The sequence below is a fragment of the Netta rufina genome (assembly GCF_964035555.1).
Source record: "Netta rufina genome assembly, chromosome: 3".
Classification (NCBI taxonomy): Eukaryota; Metazoa; Chordata; class Aves; order Anseriformes; family Anatidae; genus Netta; species Netta rufina.
In genome coordinates, this window is record NC_140125.1 from 31,036,045 (window position 1) to 31,058,660 (window position 22,616).

The 22,616-nt window shown below is 36.2% G+C and overlaps 1 protein-coding gene across 5 annotated transcripts in view; it reads right to left on the reverse strand.

Annotated features, from left to right (window-relative positions):
• Positions 1-22,616, reverse strand: part of SMYD3 (SET and MYND domain containing 3) — a gene marked incomplete at its 5' end in the record, with an annotated part of 384,704 nt that overhangs the window by 66,673 nt on the left and 295,415 nt on the right. For all 5 annotated transcript variants that reach the window (XM_084283469.1, XM_084283467.1, XM_084283468.1 and 2 more), the window contains 3 exons: positions 6,610-6,720; positions 14,551-14,653; positions 16,942-17,009. In XM_084283469.1, coding sequence (XP_084139595.1) covers positions 6,610-6,720; positions 14,551-14,653; positions 16,942-17,009 — 282 coding nt within the window. The remainder of the gene's footprint in view (positions 1-6,609; positions 6,721-14,550; positions 14,654-16,941; positions 17,010-22,616) is intronic.

Genomic DNA, 22,616 nt, shown 5'->3' on the forward strand with positions numbered 1-22,616 from the left:
TATTTATAAAATAAGACATCACAATCTCTATCATTTGATAGTAGGTCTATTAAACCAGCTTTTTGTTGGAACAAAGACCTGATTTTTTTTTTTTTTTAACATACCTTTAAATAGCAAGCACCTTAGAATCATCCCTAGAGATACCGATGCTCCTACTTCACTCTGCTTTGATCAAGGGGTTTTATGTTCAGCTATCTGTATGAACAGACTTGTTTTTGACAATCTTGCTTACTCCTTTGTTCCCAGCCTTCATCTTTTGAATCAGTTTAGAGATCTCATCTTTCATTATAGCTGGAAAAGTGGGAATGTAAATACCTGAAAGTAAATATTGTGGAAGCTGGGACACAAACTTCTAGAACCTGGCAATTCAGCCAATTAAAAAGGCACTTCTTAACAGATTATTTTATATTTCCTATGTCCTAAATGTACATTCCCTGAGGGAGGGGGTGTATTTCTGTACTAATAATAGTACAGTAATCTCATGTGAAGCCTTTACATGCTAATTCACAACCATCAATAATAGTGTTTTTCATGTAACAATGCCCCTGTGATTTAAGCACATGTTCTTCAATGTGATTGAAGACAAAAAAAATAAAGATAAAAGGTGAAAATGTGTAAATCTTGGCCACATTGATGTTTCTCTCAAAAACCTCAGTGAGACAAATCAACCAAAGACGCATGCTCAAAAAACAAATTGATCAAGTGAGTTAAACAAGCATTTATGTTTAATAACAATCCTAAACTACAGCTACATTATTTTTTCAGACAAGAAAAAAAAAAAAAAAAAAGTAAATACATTTAGTAGCTTTAGGGGATTGCTTACTGGTTTTATTAAAAAAAAAAAAAAGAGAGAGAGAGAGAGCTGGTGAGTGCATGGAAGTGCAAAAGCTAAAGAACCATAGGTGACATTTTCATGATCATTTTCATGGCTTGGCTGCTATTCAGGTGACCTAATTTTGAGAGTCCTTGAGTTGGAAACTGGACTTGTGATGTTCTCTAAAAAAACTCAGGATGCAATATGAGCAAGTAATAAGCAAAGCAATAAACTGATTAAAGGAATAAAGTACTTACTGGCATTATGTTATTATTAGCTTTGGCAACTATAAAATACTGGACAAATGTAAAAATGATTCAAAACCCATTGCTTGTGACCTTGTAATAAATAAAAGCTTTCCAAAAGCAAGCTAGACTAAAATATTAAATCCTGGCTCCAAAGAAGAAAGACGACTCATAGCAAAGCACAAATCTCCCTCAAATCCTTGGCTGAAAATGTAGAATATGAACAATACTCTGGCTCATGATTGTGGAAAAAAATTTTCTCCTTTTAAAATGTTTGTCATCGGTGTAATCCCATCTTTAATTATAATTAATGTAAGGGGCTTTTATGTGCTGGGACGGTAATTCACTGCCAAGAGTTCAGCTTTTATGAAGGAACGCATTTCCAAATTACGGTGTAGATTGATCTTAAAATGTCTGGAGCAAATAATAATAATTTATAAAGCTGTCAGAGATACAATGAACTGAAGACATTACAGTAGCAAAAACTTGAAGTACTGACAGCACACATTCTTAAAAAGAGGTCTTTTTTTCCCTCTTTTACTTACTGATTGTTTCTTGTCTTGAGCCACAATCAATTAAAAATGTTGGTTAGATTTGCAGTTAATACCATTTAATTGGGCAGAACGTGCTGCCAAAAGGATCGTCCTAATCTTACCTTAACCAGTTTACACTAGTGTGTTAGCACATGCTTCTCTTCTCCTGTTAAATCAGCAACCAGGCTGCTGAACCAGTTGCCGAAAGAGACTGGCCAGCATTATGGTATTACCTCCTAGAGTTGACAAGTAGCTGACATTGGGGCCTAATCATTTGAGATCCAAAGCTAGAGCTAGCTGCCACTATTTCCCTGCCTATTTTCTTACCCTTGATGACAGCTAGACGCCTGGATTTGTCCATGGCTGTGCTGGCAGTGGGACAAGCACACAGAAAACAACTAATGCAAGCAGAGATTCATCATGAAGTCCTCTCAACAGCAGTGAGGAACATTAGCTCCCACAACAGTTAATGACAGGGCATCTGTGCAGCCAAGGACCTCTCCACTTGTTCTAGCACTATGACTGCTCACCCTGAGGGCGTCAGCATGCATCAGCTGCAGCTGAACAGGATCACTGTGGATAGGGTGCTGCGTAAGTATACCTGAAGATGCGGACTTTGACATATAATAGACTCAGATCTAAACAAATGTGCAAGTAAACTGTAATTTGCCAGCAATTAGAGAAGAAGCTGCCACACCTAACCATAAGTGTGAATATGTAACCATATTACACGTATTTATACTACATGTAAATGACAAATGAAAAAAATGTCTCGACAGACATGCTGCACCTTAAATCATAGCTCATCAGAAATCTGGTATAATAATTAAAAAAAAAAAATGTCCTGGCAAAATCACATAACCTAGATTGGCAAAAGAGCAGTTTGACACGCTACTCTTGTTTGTACGTAATGCTTAGTGACATGCTTTAATGGTGAACTTGGCAGCGGTAGGTTAAAAGTTGGATCAGATGATCTTAGAGGCCTTTTCCAACCTAAATGATTCTATGCACAGTTAAACTGCATGATTGTAGTACTATGTAACCACTATCCTACTTAAATCAATTTTAGCACAAATAACAGTGAAGAAATGGTAAAACTGGCTGAAAGATAAATATGTCCACAGTAGCAATCAGATACAAATGCTCAAAGTGATCTGTGTGAACAGATTTTTGCCCACAACGTGAGTGGTAGGGTGCTGAAACCTATGTAAGTGCAACTACACTGTGCTATCCCTGTCAGCTAGCACAGGCAGACAACCATGCAATTCTTGATTTTGTGTTTATACATACTTTATGGAGCAACATAATTCATCTCACCTAACTTCATCTGTCTAGCGTGTGGATATTTGTTTGAAGGCTTTCCTTTAGCCTTCTGTATCCAATCTAGTTCTCATAGAAGGCTACTACAAGAGTGTATGAATGAGTTGCCCATCTCTTTGGATATGGAGGCAGGATATAAACTGGCTTAGATTAGATCTCTAAATGAAATGGGAGAAACTAATAGCATTCTGTAGGCTAAACCTGTTATTTGTTCACATAGCTCTCTCTGAGGTTAAATACGACTTTTTTTTTTTTTTTTTTTTTTTTTTTTAATAGTGCTAAAATAACCAGATGAGAATGAGAACTGTACAAAACACACAAACCTCAAATCATTCCACTTCAAGGAATTATTAAAACAAATCCAGCACTCAAAGCTAAAGGATCTTGGAAAATGCAGCATCATTCTCTATCATTATTTGTACATCAGAATACTCAGCAGAATTAAGAATTCCAATCTTCATGTGGCATATGGGGAAACTGAGCAAAACAGAGCATGACAGAATATTCATTAAAAATTATCCCCAATTTAGACAGACTGGTCTTGTTTTTAGTGAAAAATATGGCCAGCTCGAATTAAAATGGTAGCTTCTCACTAATTATGAAAAATAAGGGCAAGGTCTCAGAAAACAGTAAGGTTGCTTTTGAATGAAAGGGATTACCCAAGGTCACTTGTGAAGTCAGTGACTGACCTGAGAACAGAAACCTGATACCATCATCTTCCTTCTTCAGCTGAGCACAGAAGATGACTAAAGAACAAGTTTTTAGAAAATTTAACAGAAGAGACATGAATTTCATTAATAACAAACTTGTAAAGTACTGTATAAATAAGCAAGAACAAATACATACAAGGTTTATATGCTCTTCATATAAACTTTAATGTATACTTCCACAGACTTTTCAGGATTACTTTTAAATAATTACATTAGATGTAGAATAAAAGGTACAATGGAAAGGATTTGATCTGTAGTTCTGCTTTAAATGGATGTGTGCATCTCAAGAGTGATTTGTCTGCTATCACTGGTCTCTAGCAGATGCTCAGCAGCTGGCAGGTGTACTCAGTGAGTCTAGAACTTGGGAGTAGCGAAAAGCTACAATCTACAATGTTAGAAAGGGAATGCTAGCATTTTTATGAGATAATTATAACTGGAAAATAAATGGGGAAAAATGAAGGGAAATAAAAACAGCTTATATATGTATATATACTTACTTATATATACTTATATACATGTATATAACTTACTCAAGTAAGTTATAAATAACTTACTTGAAGGCATATAGCATTTCTTAGCCAAACTCAAACGTGCATTTTTATTTATAACAAAGATTTAGGAACTAGATTGCTATTGATGATGCCCATCATATTTACAAAGCAACATTGTAATACAGAAAATTACTGTAAGCTATCATTACTTATTGACTCAGTGTTGAATATTCCACTCTTGATGACCCAAAGCTGCAGCCATTGCCTATTCTGTTGACAGACTTCACCTTTTAAAAAGTTCCCAAGATATCTTGAGAAGTTATGTCAATATCCATGGTATTTCAGAAATTATATTATTGAATAATGTTGCCAACAGATTACTTTATGGCATTTAAATCCAGCCATTCTGTAATTTCAAAAACAAATCAGAACACACACACACACAAAAAAAAACACAACCAACCAACCAAAACAAACAAACAAAATTCTCTGCCACTGTAGCTTCTGTGTTAGATGTCTCCCATCTTACATAGTCTGAAATCAATGGAAGAAAAGTATCTGTTTCGAAGTAAGTCATGTAAACAGTTAAGTGATTAAATCTCTGCTGCAGAACAATGAAATGCAGTACTATGAGGATTACTGGAGATTAGATATAATCATCCTAAACTGAAATTAAGGATAAAAGGCTTGTGTCTTCACAGACATCAACAATGTTGACGTGAGATTCCTTGCCTTTCAAAGATGTGTTTACATGGTAACAATGATAAAAATTTACAGAATTTCAGAATTAAATCAGAAGGAGCTTTCCAAACACTTTGCAGTATCATCCCCACAGGGAATTTTGCTAAAAGATAATAATAATAATAATAATAATAATAATAATCTGTTGAATTCAAACCACAGTTAAAAATTTAGAAGAAAAAAAAATCTTAATTTAAATGTATTGATGAAACTACATAATTTCACTACAATTATAATTTCACTACAATATTTGTAGATGCGGTACATTGGCTCTTACAGTGATGTGTATGCCAACCTATGGATCTTGTTTCTTAAAACATTCTACGTGCTGAATGGTCTTTCCACCACTTGCTTCCCCTTCCACAGACTTTTAAGCAATCCTTGAAGACTCTTTAGCATGCTTATGTTTCTTAATCATCACTGCATCTGTGTTGAGATGCCATTCCCCAAAACTAATCTGAGATTTCATGCCACTTGAGTGAGCATCTTTAAAAGAAAGACAAACAGAGGTCTTTGCTTCCCTTCACTGCCTCCAAACAGCAGTGCAGCAATCTTTATCAGGCACAAAATGCCAACAACTTTTGCACATGGACAGGAAGTCATTTAGTATTATGTCATAAACCTGGAACTTTTCTGTTGTCTCTTTTTTGAACTGCTTACTGATGAATCAAAGGATACATTATGTATTTAATTGGTGTACCCTGGCTTGAACAAAATTATGCACTCACACAACTGTACTCCCTTTAAGTTTTTAAATGTTGGCAGTTAATTATTATTTTTTTTAATCTTTTTTTCTGTACAGCAATTATTTTATGAATCACACCATGCTCCTTGGAATCACATTTTCACTAATGTCTTGCATATTATCTCTGATCTACTGAAAGCACATTTAGCTATGGCATATTGATTCATCCAAAATAGGCATTTCTGAAAATAGGAACAAGCATACATATAACCAGAGAGACAAAGTAGATGTGAAGCTGGCATCATTTAGCATATTCTATTTGATCTCACCTCAGGCTTGGAGCACAGAATTAGTCTGGCTGGGCTATATAAATATGAAGCAATGAACCCAGAAAATAATTAATCCAGGCTAGGCTGAACTCTAATTAAAGGTCACGACAAACACAATTTTACCTACTGCAGCTACTGACATGCTGCTCCAAGAACTTGCAAACAAGAGCACAAAAGCTACAAATAGTTGTCCAGGGAGATTCACCACCCTGAATGTAGCCTAGCTCTAACAACTCCTGAACATGTCTGGTAGTTCTTGAGAATTTATAGATGTACATGTTTGTCAAAATTAATTTAACATTATTAGGAGGATAAGCACAGCCTTCCTCTAGCATCAGAGAAGTAGTTTCAGCTCCAATATTATTATTTTGAATAGCAAAAACCAAATATTTTCCTTTGATCTTAAAGTTATGTTGACTCTCATTTTTGGAGGTCCTTGAATCCCATAATAATCTGAACCACACTTTGGAACTGAAAGTGGTTCCTAGCTTTAAGAAGAAGGCATATTTTAGCAAAAACGTCTTATCATGTGGTCAACATCTCCTGCTTTCCTTTCCTTCATGGTTGTCTTTCATAGAAACATAAACAGGACTGAGGGCAGAGGTCATTTTTTTTTTTGCTGTATTCTGACCATTCATTTAGTAACAAAAGATAAGTATTACATAAAGTAAGGGAAGGTGCTGACAGGCAAATTCTGGAAAATTCTGTTTTACTGACAAGGAATTTCTTTGTCCAACCTACCTTTTCATGATCCTGGCAGAGATGACAGTCACATTCAAAACAATACTGGCGCATCAGTTGCTTTTGGCGTTCACTGGTGGGCATCAGTGATTCAATATAGCTGATAGTGAGCTGTGTGTAGCACATCCAAAAGCAGAGTTAGTATGTTTTACAAAAATTCCATATTTAGTTAAAGTATAGCTAAGATAATATTTTTGGATACAACATTATTCTTGCAGAAAATGAAATTTTATTTTAACAGATTATTTTCTAGGGAAAACAAACAAACAAACAAAACAGACAACTTCTACAAAATCAAAAAAGGCCAAATATAAATTCCATAGAGGAACACTTTTTCACTATTCCAGATTAATATAGTTTAAAATTTTTAATTCAGGAAAAAAGAAAAAAAAAATCAACCAACGACTCTTGCAGCTTTTCATCCAAACTTGGAGGAAGAAATACATAATAGAGGAAAAAAAAAAAAAAAAAAAGGAAGTTCAGCATCTGAATTCCCTGTGCATGGAACCTCATTTTCTGTCTAGCTCTAAAGATAACGTGTATTTAACTTTGGCATAATACAACATCCAACTATCTCCATAAATTTTGTTTCAGGGAAACCTGTGCTTTCTTTCAAATGTCTTTTGCTCCATTTGAGCCTGAAGAAAGCTTCTTTTGTTATGCCCACCTTTAGTTTGTCTGTGATGTTTCCTTCATGACCAAAGTAGCACAAAAGTATTGCAGTCATAGTTGTTGAAACTATTGACAGGAAAATTTAGTAAAATGATCAATAAAATAAAATGCTTACGTTTGTGTCATTTTAAATTGTATAGTGAATTACAGAGAACTCTTTAGTTCATTCATTGTGATGCCTGCCAGAAGGAATTTTACAATGCTGACCATTTGCAGGGTTCTTCAAATGTTTAAAGTGCTGTTAAGGCACAAACTAATGATAAGGGAAAGAATATAACAAAATAACACTCTGGCTCAAACCAGCATTCAGATATACACACTACAGAGTGATTATACTATACACCTAACACACTTTTAAACACTCCATAGAGGTCACAACTGAAAAAATCAGGTCACATTATTTCATTCTCAGCCTAGACACTTCAGCTAATTGGGAGAATTTTCACATGGTTCTCAGTTAGACCACGAGAGTCCACTCAAAAAAAATCACAGGAAAACCTGACCAATTTGTACTAATGACCATGAAATCTATTGTCAGAGTCTGCATTTTGAAAACTAATGAGTATTCTAATTAAACGAGCAATTAACTAGCAACTAAAATAATGCTTGCATTTTTTTCCATTTATTATTACAGTTTACTTTGATTATTTATTGAGGGAGGACTGTATTAAAGGATTACTGAGATGGTAAAGTCAAGCACTTTTTCCAAAGATGGTAAAGTCAATAAGCAGAAAGCCTGTGGAAAAAAGGAAAATATGGCCTCATAATTGAAGATTAATAGTATAATTAATTAAAGAGACAAATTCAAGTTCCACAGATAATCAAAAGTTAGAAAGTGTGAGAACTTTGTTCAGCTTTAATTTCTAAATAATGTTCTGTCACAGCTTGTTTGTGTTCTAGTTGAGAGGGAAGTTGTTTCACTGCTGTTGGCTGACAGCAGAACGGGTCTGTACTAATCCTTTACATGGGAACAGTAGGCTTCCCTCTGAGCTTTCTGTGGGGAATGGATGGAAATACTTTGCCTATTTCTTTTCCATTCTTTTCTGCCAAGCTCTTCTACCCCATTTTTCCAATCTGTCCATCTTTTTGTTCTCTCTTCTTTGCTGCTGTATAATTTTCTAGTCTTATTCTCTGCACCTGGTTATCTAGTTCTACTTTCCAGCCCTCACTTCTAGCTCCTTACATAGCCATTCTTAGACAATGGACTGATTTTAGTCATTGTGTTAGTCCCAGATATGCCCTTCTTCCTCCCTTGTATGCCTCATTTTACATCTTTTCCCCATATTTGATCACTAACACTAACGCAGTCCTTGTTTCCCTACTCTGGTTTCTCAATCATCATCAGTGATCCCCACCAAGTATTTGTCCTCATTTCTTCCCCTAGCAGGTCCTACTCTGCATCCTCTCAGATATGGTAAAAAAGATCCGTCTCTCTTCCTTCTCACAAAGCAGTTTGCTGTCAAGCTGTAGCCCTAACCTCATCCTTCAGCCATTCCGAGCCCAACTGTCCTCTCCTCTCTTCTGATCTTCATGCCTTCTTGCAATTCACAAGTGTTTTCTGTCCAAGTTGCTCCCCACACTGGCCCATTCCCTGTCTCTTATCTTCTTTGAAAAAAAAAAGATCATTGGTTTGACCAATGTCCTACTGGGATTTAGGTTCAGGTGGCATCCAGCAATAAGAGGCATGCAATCAAGTTTAGGCACAGTGCAAGGCATCTTGAATATTCTGAAAAAAAAGTCTTGTGTTTGAGATTACTTTTTTTTTTTTTTTTTTCCCAAAACACATAAGAGAATGATTTAAACCTTTTAATTACTGCCAAAGCCATCATAAGGCAGGGTTCAGTTCTAATATTGCATTAAAAAACAAAAACAAAAAAACAACACACAGCCATGCTGTATCTTCATATCTTCAGCTTCATTCTTTTCTCTTTTTTTTTTTTTCTTTTTTTTTTTTTTTTTTTTTTCCCCACATGTGCAGGGAATAAGTTTGAAATCAGTAATTTCTTTTCTCAAAGGCAGTGGATATGACCATCACTTAACTACCTGCTCTGAACATATGACTAGGCAGAAGGAGGAAGACAAGAAGCTTCATCACATTGACATCTCCTTTTAACATTTGAATGATTTAGGGTCACTCTTGCCATTAGAGGCCCAAGTCCAAATTCCAGTTCCTGCCAGGAGAAATCCATAAGTGAAAAGGATGTTTGTAACTGGCAGACTGAGTGGGAAAATGCAGTTAGGATATTTAGAAATATGACCAACCTAATGGTGACTAAATCTACACTAACCATTTAATGGTTTAAACATAAAAATTCTGTATTCAAGTCTCTTTCCTACACTTGTTTTAATTTTTGGATCCTTTCATTAGATGCAAGGCTCATTTAACTTATCCATATTTATGAAGTATCCCTATTTATCAAAGGTTGTCTTAATGGTATTTGCATGTGGGTTGTATGATATTAATTAAAACATTATTTCAGCTGACCAAAGCTTGCCTCCTCATTGCAATGCTTATAAAGAATGCAGTAAATCTTCTACCTCAAACTGAAGAATATATATTAAATAGATCTCTGCCTTCATAAATGTTATTTAACAGCCATGAGACTTACTGACTCTCAAGACTTTCTCCTTGGAAATGCATCACTGTCTAAACCCTACTTCTTTCTATGACACAGAAATTCTTTAATGATAGGTATGGTGGTTCATTTCTCATGTTCCTCATCTGCCAAATGACATGGACAAAATTTTCCAGTGCTGCCATGCTGCAGAGGACTTAATTTATGATTTTTTACTTTTATTTTTTTTGTTATAAGCTATAACCTACAAAATTTCTACATGGAGGATTCTGTAGGAATTTCAAGTGAATTATTTTAATGCAAATGGCAGGAGAAAAAAAAAGTGAGTCATCTTGCTTTTGCAGGCATGGGTCTTGGGGTCTTAGGGAGGGTTGTGTACAAACATGTGTTCCTGAGACAGAGTTATGTAAGTGGTGAACAGGCTGTCGTTTTTCTCTTTTGGCATATGAGATCAACATGCCTTCTAACTCAAGGAAAAAAATATTGAAAAGAAATGTAATGTGACAAATACAAAGATATAAAACTTTACCTCACAGAATTATAATAACAGAAATATTATACATCTTGGTTGAAAACCTATTAAGAAGATATTTATTGCTAGTCATAGGAAATTATGAATTTTATTTAGTATTCATTAAAAGATTACTTGCACCATAAGAGGACCATCTGTTACGCGTCTTTCAGTGGAAAGATACAAATCTGTTCTAACTGAAATCTGAAATTGATGTGAAACCATGCACCCATTTTGGCGCAGAACTGAACCTTAGCTAATACATCCTGTTTCTTAAGCAGGACTAATTGATTTGAGCTATGCATTAAACTAGCCATAGCTATGCATTAAACTAACCATAACTATGCAACTTATGACTGGAGAATAGGCAAAATGAACTTATGTTAGTCTGCAAAACACCAGGTAGACACAGTAATGAAGAAAAAAAATCAATTGAAATCTTTATGTACTGTTGAAGTAATATTACGTAAAGAAACAAAAGCTCTGATAGCACCACAAGTATTGTTATCTTGAGGAGGAAAAAGGTGTTATAATTAGTTTTGAGTTTCTGGAAGCAAGTTTCAGAAAATATTGTAGCTTTTTAAGTAGGGACATGTAGAATAAAAACTCTACAAAAATCCTTATTTCTTTCTTCCCGCCATTATATACAATTATGCTCAGAAACCTGGTACAGGGTAGAATCTATATATTGTTAGGAGACTCTTTCTAGGCCAACCTCCCCCATCCACGCATGAGAGATAAATCATTGCATTGAAGCCATGTCTTCCTTTCACTTCTTTTGTCCCTACCTGCTTTATTCCATTTATGCCAGATGCAGAACAGAAAATACTTAAATTTAGTAGTGATCATTGCCAGCTGGTCAAGCACTAGAATTTGGGGGTATTAGTATAGAACCATACAGCCTTATGTGACTTATAAGAGAATGAGTCAGGACAGGAAGAAAAAACAAAAGGCTACCAAGGTTGAAGGATGTTTCCTTCAACCTTGCCTTCTTAAAAACCTTTCCTTTTTAAAGTTTCACTTTAAAAATTCTACATTTAGTGAGGATTATAAATGCCATTTAAACAGATGAATGAGTTACGTAATGATAGAAATGAAAGCTGTTATTTTGAACACTGAATAAAGCATTCACAGTCAAAAGCCAATTGGAAAACTGTGTTTTTGTTTAAAATTGTAACTTTCTGCTCTCAAAAAGCATGCAATACCACAGAACCAAATTAATGTAAAATCCAAACAATTTACCTGAAGATAAATCTGAACTTACTTGGTTTACAAAACAAAATGTAAGGAACAGACAATTCTCTTTCTTGCCAACTTCCAGTATTTTATTATTATTCCTGCAATACATTTTTTTTTCCTAAAGGTTCAGCTCTGGAAACCAAGTGATTACCCATGAATCACTTCTTTCAGATCCTACGAAAAAGTAACATTCATGACTCATAATTTCTTAGCGCTTCAGGACTGCAACACTGTCTTTACCACAAAAAAAGGACTACATGGGTAGAATGTGATTTTAGGAGTGATTAGTTTTCAAAATATACACCATGAAATGTAGTGCTTTCACTCTATAAGGATTTAGGCAAACATTTTCTTCTGCCTGAAAAGTCCTAATTTCCTACTACCTGATATACATTTTGCATTGAACAAATTCCAAAGCCCAAACCAAAATTTAATTAAAAACCACTAAATGCCACATGGCTTCCTGTGAAAAACATGCAAATAAACAATGTCTACGTAGACACAAGACCAAAAGGGAACTGGAACAACTTCCATCATGAAATAAAAAAAAAATAAAAAAATCGAGCTTTTCATAGTCTTGCATACATTTTTTTTCAGTAATGATCAATGTAATTACTGTTCATAGCACAAGCACTCTAAAGTATAATTGAGGCATAAGTGTGATTCCAGAATTAACCTGCTTTTCTACTGCTGATAATTATTTAAGATTCCTTATTGCCTCATGGCTTGACACAAGGCCAATCACATCATCTGAGAACACTTGATTTGTTCAGAAAACTCAACCAGATTCTTCCCTAACATGTATTTTCTCTCCTATTGGCTCAGATCATGACCTCAGTAATATAAGGAAAATTCAGGCCAGAACAGGTAACATGGTTCCATTTGCACGGGTGTTTAAATTCAATACACAGCTAGTAAGAAAAGTGAGACCCACCCTGCCACAGGCAAGCAGTAAGGCAGTGTAGAAAGGAGCTTTACCACAGCTAGCATGCAGAGCACAGATAGAATGAAAAACAACAGCAGTTGCATAAGAAGAAACTTAATTGAGTGTTAAAAATAATTTTCAACAGCTAACTTGTATATATATACTCATAATTTTCTTCCCCTTCAAATTACCCTAATAGATCTAAACTAATGCATCCTTTGCATCTTTCTCACTTATGCTTCTTTTTCTTCCTTAGACACATCCTTATTTGAAGAAACACAGACGCAACTTTTATTTCTTCCAGCTAAATCAAGATAGCACTCAATTTAATACAGGACATATATATCTTAGATGTTCTTTAAGGCAAGTTTTCCTTTAAGCACCAAAACTAGGAGCAATTATTGCACCAAGTAAACCAGAACCTGGGCTCTAAAGAAAATTCTGACTTTCTGAGGAAAAGTGTTTTAGAAAATGATATGTTCACATAAGGTGCAGTCATTTTAAAGCTCACATTCATGCAGCTGTCCAAGTCACTGTAAACTAAGTGGTTCTAGCTGCCCTGTTTTACCACTTATATTTATAGCCTTACAAATGACTTATAAATTGCACGATATCTATTCCACCACTGATTTTAACCTGAAGACTTCTGTGGATCATAGACGCCTAAAACAAAGTGTGAAATTTGGGTCATTGCTTCACAGCTGTAGCACTACCAAGTGACATCCATACATTCAAGGATGTTCTACTTCACTTCTCACTCCAGAACCACTCTGAGGCTACCCGAGTGCCTCTTCCACTGTGCAAAAGCTGCTTGTTACAAAGAACTGATTTACAAAATTTATTTGGAAAAATATACCTGTGTACATGAAAATAAGATTTTAGAACTCTAGTAATTAACCTGAATACATCATGGGAAAACATTACAATCCACTGTATATTTAGATAAATAACACATCTTGGTGAATGGGAAAGCAAAGATATATAGATAAAATGCAAGAAAAGCACACATAATTTGTCTTGAACAAGAATGCCAGACAGAATAATGGCTACACTTACTAGGTCTACAAAATTGTACCCTAGAAGATTTCTCTTGATAAAGTAAACAAGCAAAAGCATTTCTGTTGGTTCTCCACACTATTTTGCCTACAAATATATTTTACCATTTACATATCTTAGAAAAAGGATGCATTAAAAAACAAACAAACAAAAAAAAGCAAACAACTTATAGTGAGAAAAGGAGGTACTGTTCCTAAATTAGAGTACATAAATCCTTGATCTTCCCAGAGATTGAAGCACAAACGTGAACTGCATTTACATAAGATCAGGATTTTGAAATAACCAAGAGCTAGACCTGCATAGGTCGTTGGTGCATGTGAAGTTACATATATACCTGTTTTTGCAGGCCTTCCTAAGCAAATTCTGCATTGCATTGCTCTGAAAGACAGTTCCTTTGAAACGGTTACCTAGTCACAAATGATTGTTTTCAAAAGAAATACAAATGCTGTCTTAAAAACAAAACTGACAATAACTTAGATCAAAATCAGAAATCTCTCGAGAGGGATATTTTGAAGTCTTCCCTTGTAAAATGAACAAGAAAACAAACCTCACATTGTTACTTTCTCTGTCAATGAAAGGTTTACAACAATAGCATGGTTACAGCCTGACAAATGCTTATCGTTGCCCTGACTTAGTGAACACTGCATTCCACCCAGAAATATTCTAAGTGTTTCCATCAGGGTAAAGACATCCAAATACAAACAAAATGAAGTGCCTAAAGGAGGAAAGAGGAACAAGAATTTATCAAGACTGCTGGTGATTTATGAGTAGTAATGATTATGGGGCCCAGGCAGTGTGAAGAGATGATTCTATTTATCATTTTCTCCCTGATAGCTATGTGCTAGAAATTGGCATCAATATATCATCAAAATATTAAGCTGGTGGCCCTGCAGTCTGGAATTTATTTAGGGAGATGTCATTGTTGCAGGTGTCTGTGATGGAAGGGAGGACAAGTTAATTACCTCTTCACCAATCTGGATCTCTCGGACGGAGCGAAGTAAAAGCTGGTATCCTTCAAAAACGATCACACAGTTTGGGTCACAGCTGTGATTCAGTAAAGACATGCTGCAAATGGTGGTAGAGTTGGAGAAAGAGAGTGAAAGAACTTTAGTTCACTGCCATTATGGTGGACATAATTTAAAAATAGCTATCCAATAAAATCCCTGGTAAATCAGCTGCTCTTGGTTAGGGGAGAAAAATTAATGTTTAGCAATGAATATAAATCTTCTAATAGGAGCCACTCTTGGACCTGTTTACATGTTTCTTCCCTCCTTGTACTCTGCAGGGGAGGAAGGAGATGGACTCCCAGTGACTCTCTTAGAGGCCTTTCTCAGGGAAGAGTGCAAAGCAGGCAAGCTGACAACAATGTAGCTTAGAACAGTTCAGAATAAAAGATTTGTCCAGTAGAACTGTGTCTTATTTCTGCTGCTTCTGCTCAGTTTCGGGGCACTAATAACATACACCTTATCAGTTACTTTGGCCCTTAGTGGGACCTTCCCTCTTTTAAAAGGGCACATATGAACATCTTCCTCCATGTACTTCTGATTTCCACATTTTACTAGCTGAGAAACAATCGACTCTGCCAGACCAAGAACAGTTTCATAGCTGACTCAGCTCTGATGTTTCTTCTTCTATGGTAATGATCCACTGAAAGACCGTTTCTGGCATCATCAGGCTGGAAGCAGAATTTTTGACTTATCCATCTTCTAGCTGCCTTTATTACTTTCCCCATCTGCCTGATTCAGCAACTCAGGATCCCCAATGCAGCTGGCAAAACGAAGGATGTTACCAAGGGTCACAGCCCTAGACCAAACCATATTTATTCAGTTCTTGACTCTTAAAGGGTTATAAAAAGGACCTTAAATCATTTGATAGCCCTTCAAGCCTCACAAAATATCAGTGGTGAGTCTCCGCATGAACTCAATAGCATACTCTGGGAGACGGTCTCCATTTCACTTAAGTGAGGTCACTGGGCCTATTCCTGCTGGCAAGATGATGCAAAGAGGTACCACAGGATTTTATTTGTTTTAAAATATATTGGGATGCTGAAGCTATTAAGCCATGCAACAACATACAACCTTTTAATGAGACTATATGAAGCATTCTTAATCAAATTTCATCTTGTGGAAACTCTAATGTTTATAATGACAATTTCACCTGGAAGTGTAGACTGTCACCTTATTACATGCTGCAGCCCAGGTGGAAGGGCATTTGCCTAGAATTTGGGAACCAGCAGTTTAAGTTCACAATTTTCCCATCTCAGAATGTTTTGAAGCAGCAAAATTAAAGCTGCTGTGAACTGAATTGGGAAAGGGTCTCTTGTATCCCTGACAGGGCATTATCACAGAACACAGATATCCACTTTCTTCCTAGTCAGGGTCTTTTTGTCAACCAAAAGAAAACCTTTCACTAATAACAATGCTCTAAAATACTGTTCCTTTTTTTTTTTTTTTTTTTTTTTTTTGAAGTATGTGAAAAGATTTGTTTCCATTCCACTATGAAATCAGATGAATGTTCCGTATTTTTCATAACACTGGTTCCCATTTCCTCCTTTGCCTTATCTTTACCACAAGCCTTTTTTTTACCTCCTAGCCTTTGCCTTATCTTTACCACAAGCAGGCCTCGTTTGTCCTCAGTCAAATCTTGCACACATGACCTTAGTAGGAAAAGCAACAACAATGACAGGCCCCTTTAGATACTGACAACATGGTTCAACCCTATATTCACAAAAAAATAAATTGAAAATTATATTTTATCTGCTCAATTTTATGTGCTCCATATTAATAGTTGCAGGTACCTATGAAGGCAAAACCTTCCCTCATACATCCTTCTTAACTAATACAAATAAGAAATAATTCAAATACTAACATCCATCTCTCAAGGGGCTTATCTTTTCACTTTACTGGTTTCTTAGTTATGGTAATTTGCTAATATACACATTTGATCTTTTTCTTTTAATTGCCAATTCAGAAGACTCTTGGCTGCAAAATATCTGCCTTCCAAAGCAACACATAACACACTTCCTTTTACTTGTTAGGAATGTTTAGTTTTAACACGTTTTTAACATTAGCTTTTTTTTTTTTTTTTTTTACTTAGAAATGACTACCACCTCAATAAAAATAAAATCTAAAGACATATTCTATTTAAATTGTTTTAAATCTGTAATTGGGACTATTAAGAATTTTTTCAACTTGATGATTTTTTTCATTCTCCTATAATTTATTCCCATTTCCCAGTTTCTTGTTTGGACATGTTACCTGCTACATTTATGGTATGGCCCTTAAAGCTACCTAGGAAAAAAGGAGAAAACTTAACATAGATTTTGCCTGTGAATGAAACAGTGTTCACACTACCTGGGATACAGGCCAACACCAACATCCTGCATCTCTCCGTTACTGATGGTGAAACAGTTACAGGTCACCTGTGAAAACAAGGGAAAAAAACCAGGATTACCAGAGTAACTTGGAAACTCCATACTCAGATGAAAAAAACTTTCAAAATAAAATGAAGGGGCAACTGGTAATTGGATGGGAAACATTCAAGTTCAACACTGGTGCTCTTTCATTTTAGAGCAATCACATCTGGGACACACTCTCCTGTAAAACTGCAGTCAATTAAAAGCAGAAATATTAGTATCCTGCAAAAATGTGGGGTTAAACACATGCAGAGGCCCTATCTTCCTGTTCAGAGGGGGGAAAAACCTACACAGAGGCTGAGAAGCTTAGCCTGGAAACAACACAGCAGATAACAGCAGATAAGGCCGGTGAAAAGCGTGGCTGCTTCCATTCTGGTACACTACTGATGCCAGGCTGTCACAGACCTTTTAATGAGTACTACAAGAGCCTAAAGAATATATATGGCAGAGCCTTGATTTAAAGAGCAGTCTTGACTCTGGCAATGTGATATAGGCATAAATACATGCAAAGTTTGTGCAATAGTCCAGCTTTCACGCTATGAATATGTTGGTTTGCATGTATAAGATCACACAAAATCATCTTCAAATTATTGTTCAAGAGAAATATAATCTTTCACTTCCCCTCAAATATTCAGCTTGATAGTGCATTCTTCCCTTCTACACTCGTACAAAACCAAAGTGGTTTTAGAAGACAGTGGAGAAGAATGAAAGTTCATTGCAAGAAGATACAGCCAAACCCCAAAGTATCAGACTGAAGTGTCCTGGTGATAGATCAGAAATTTGTAAATGCTTAGCAATTATCACTTTCATGGGCTTAAACAAGAACCAGAATGCAGCTCCTAATGAACTTCTAATATGTCTCAATTATTTTTTGTTGGTTTTGTTGTGGGGAGGATGGGGAAGGGACATGACTGTTTTCTTTGCTTTTTTTTTTTTTTTAAATATATATATTTTTATTAGTTCCTGTTCAGTTATCAATAACATACTAATAAAATACTTGATAAAGAAAAAGACTTCTTGTACATGCAAGTATTATGCAAAGTCCTATGCCTGTTCTGCATAACATTCAATTACTAATGCCATTTATTTTCTTTAGAACAGAAATGAGATAGAGTATGATTTGGCAGATCTGAAAATGAGATCTGAAAGTTGTAGTTTTATCCATAGAATAATTGCCCAGAACAGTAAATGCACACCTCTATTTTAAAGTGGTACACTGAACAATTTAATCGTACACCTTATCTTACAGAATTGATGAATTATTATTTATGAGAACATTAACCATAAGGTGAGAAAGAAACCCTCTTTCAAAATTTCTCATAAATTCTGACAGCAACGTTAATTTAAATAAATGCACATGCAGTAAGGCTTGTGTTTATTTATTTATTTTTAAATGGTTAGACAATACTATGATTGGTCTATTATTTATGTAACCCATTCAAATGTTCCCCATCAATTACCAAATGCATACATCTTAATTATTTCTGTTCTACTGGCACTGGACATGAAGTATCAGACAACTTCTGAACAAAGATTAGTCCATTTAAAGTGGCAATTATAGTAGTTTTAAAAATATTGACTTGATTTTGGTATTTATTGAAAAAATAATGCCTTCCAGGTAAAGGAGAAAGAAAGCCCACTTATGTGGACCTCAGTGCTCTCTAACGGATTATGAAGTAGCAGAGGTCAGACATCTCTTAGAAGTAAATGAATCCCTCTTCCTTGCAGATCTCCTATTATTACCATAAAACTGTTTATATTAACAACATTGAATGTTGGAGTTATAGAATTAAGAGCTATAGAGACTATTTCATCATTTTCTAACATAGGTATGCATTCTATTGTGTGAAAAGTTTCATACACAGAAGTCACAAGCGTTTTACATTTTGCTTTTTGTAAGAACACACTATGTTTTTATAGATTATATGTAAAGAAAAATGTGAGATGAATGGACGCTCTGAGATTCAGACATCAAGAGTGTCTTTCAGAAGTAGCTCTCTGTGAGGCACTTTTTAACTTCTCCCGTTTAGATATCTTCAGAGTATACAGTTGCATCTCAATATCCCAGTGAAGTAGTGCAATACCATCTAATTTCTAATTATTTGCAGTTTCACATAGGGGACTAGGAATCAGAAGCATTCAGGACCACATCTAAAAAGGTATTTAGGCTTTAGACTAAACATAGGCAGAAATCTATGAACTTTGGGCTATATAACTTTAGTCACAGTCCAACCAGAGGCATAAGAAGTTTCAAGTGCTTTGGGATTTATTTAGCTTCCTTGCAGACAATCCTTCCCCACTGTTAAGCTCAGGTATGGAAACAAGAATTAGCCAGTAGTGCTCATACGGAGTGCATTACAGATATCGCCCTTTGTTGTGGTTGTTCTCTGTCCTTAGCAAATGCAGACAGAGGAAGCAAGGTAGGAAGTAGTATCTCATCGTTTATGGTGTATGAAATTCTGACATAATGACAATCCTGCACTGATAGTTTGCAGCTGGTAACAGGAATCAAAGACGAAAACTCCACAGTCTGGCACCTGGAGATGGGGATGTTGGTTCTCTTTCAAATTTCTTATGAAGTTTCTAAAAATCTGAATATTCTCCACATCATTTCTGTTCACAAAACTTTTAAGAAGTTTCTAATCTCTCAAATTTAAAGGTGAGTCCTGCCAAGGGCAGTATTGGGATTTCAGTCCAACGGCCACCATAGGAGTTAATGTTGAAGACCACATCTCACAAGAAACAAAAAGAAGGAATTTCTTTTACACAAAACCCGAAGAAAAATCCATTTTCCTAGCTTCGCTTCCTAGGATTTGCTGACTTTTATGTGTAGCTCAGATACTAGCTAAAACTGGAGCATCCAGTGCTGTTGAGAAGACCACAGGTACACTGCCTGTTTCAAGACAAAGTGAGGAAACTGGTTACAGATCAAAACCTGCTGTGACTGGAAGTTAACTAACCCCATTTCTACGGAAAACAAAACAAAGCAAACAATGCCTTTCTTCTGTTATTGTGTTGCTTTCAGGTTCCATCATCACTTTGCCTTTTTTTCTGCCTTAACTGAACCATCTTATTCTTGATACAATGATCTTCGAGGTTCTGATTCTCTGTGAACCCAGATTTTGAAATAAGGAAGAATAAACAATATGGGGCAATACGCTGCTTCAGAATAGAGTTTCTTCCTTACAGAGGCATGGCCTTTGTCATCTTAACTCCTGTAGAATCATCTATCTTGGTTATTTAATTTATGCTGCAGTTCAACTTGTCCCTTATGATTCCTCTAAAAACTCTTCTCTGTCCAATGCCATAGCACTATGAATGCATATCTACATATGGAGACTGAACAGAGTACTCAGAGTTTGCTAGACCTACAAATAAGGAAAAATGTCCACATACTTTGGAACTCCAAAGCTGCAAAGTCAAATTCCTTGCCATTTCTACAATTTCTGAAATAACACATTTCCCAGCATGAGAACTGAGGGCAAATTCTCACAGGAGATTCGCAGGCTTTTCAAGTCTCCACGAGGCAAAACTTTTTTAAGAATATCTCAAAGCTCTCAAGGTTTATCATCATAGATTGATTGGCAATACCATTCACCAACAATTTAAAGTGTCAGTCCTCAGTGTTTGAGTTTGCACTGTGACAATAAATCCTGCAAGATTATTTAAAAAGAATCACTATTTCAAGCAACAAACAATATTATAATGTATCCTGATTGATTTAAATAAAAAGATTTGTTTTTTGAGAGACTGCACGTGTTTTAGAGAGGTATACTGTACCCCATAAGTTAACCCAAGAAGACGACATAATCTTTCCCAGCCTGGTAAACACACAGAGGGTAAAACAGCTTTACTGACTGACCACTGTTCTCACACATATTTCATCAGCAAACAAAAACTGCTGCAATCTGTTATGTTTTATTTCCTCTCCAAATAGCATATGAGAACTCTGCAATTTACCTCGTAAGGAGGTCTCTGCTCCCAGGACATCTGGAGGTACTGTCTAAGCAATCTCTGCCTGTGCCAGACTTGCAGTCCAATGGAGAGCCATGAAGATTAATTCTGGTGTTCACATTTGACAGGGTATGAAGGATTCAGTTTGGCGACATATTGCCTTGGATTTGCATTCAGTTCTGCCTATCCTAATCCAAAGCCCTCCTACTGATTGTGGGTGACTGTGGCCGCAGTTCAGACCTCGTTCATATCACTTTACACTACAGATTTGCATTTGGGTTAAATAAAGCAGACTTAGACCCAATAGCAGGACATTCCAGATCTGGGATTTCAGACACTAAGACAACGGAAAATTTGCATAGGGGACGCAAGAGAAGAAAACAAATTATTAGTGGTTAAAGATTGCTGCACAAATCAAGTTACAAATACCAGGACTAATAACAATCATTTTGTCTCCATGTGTCCCTGTATATTACTGCAGCACCGTGAGGTAGTTCTTGTAATGTGCACAAGAAAACCTCAAAGAAGGATTAACAATGGACACATTGCACCAATAAGGCCAATATCATTTTCAGCTTTGATCTAGAATGACTCCAGCCATCTCTGTAAATGGTGTGTCACAGCTGGCATATTCTAACCCACCAGCAGGAAGAAAGCCAGAACTTTTCCCCCTAATTTATGAACTCAATGTAATGTAAATTAAAGATGAAAAAACAAAAACAAGTTCATGGATTATTAAGTTTCCCTTCCACAGGAAAGCTGGCTGGATATTCCTGATCACTAGCGAATATTTAACAAAAGATGTTGTAACCAGTTGTCATGTTGTAAACAAGCTTCTCAAGAGACTCAGGCATTAGCCAGGTGGAAGGGGTGGGCAGTAAATGCTATGCAAGGGACAGACTAATTCAAATGACCAAGATGTGCCCCAGAGACCTCCTAGCACCACCGCCCCCATTGTAGGTCTGTACTGATATCTCCTTCCCATTTGAGGATGAACAGATACAAGACACAGATGGTTGATAGATCTCAAATCTGCTAATGACTTCATTTGGCACACAGAGTGCTAGGGTAACAGTGCTAAACACTGCTGCAGTGCTCAAGTGCAAATGCATGGTATGCCACGGCAGCGACAGACCTGTCAAGGCCCTGTATTGAGCATCCTTCATTTAGCTGCTCGTGGCCAGAGCCTATGGCCCCAAAAAGACACAGGTAGGCAGAGCTCCTCCTGCTCTGAATCCTCAGCTGTGTCCAATGGACAGCATTTCAGAGAGGGTAAGAGGAAATGGGATGAGGTGGGAAGGTAAGTTGTCTGCTACCAGAGTGCTGTGCTGAAAGAAGCCCTGCCACAAGGCGTATATTTCTGGTGTGTGTACACACAGGTTTTACTAAATCAGGAGCTTTGAATCCAATTCTCTGCTGTATTGTACTCAAGACCTACCTGCTTCCATAGGAGCCACAAAATCAACAGTAGAGGAAGGAAGCATTAAAAGAACTGAAATAAACCAAGAAAAAGATTCTTCTGTGTTTTGTTCTAGACTGAAATCAAAACATGTTAGGATGGTTTGGGGAAAAGTTTATCTAATTTAGATTTTCAGACTATGGAAATGGGACAAGTACTTAACTGTTTGTGATACATGCTCAGAAGCCAAATTTTGCTGC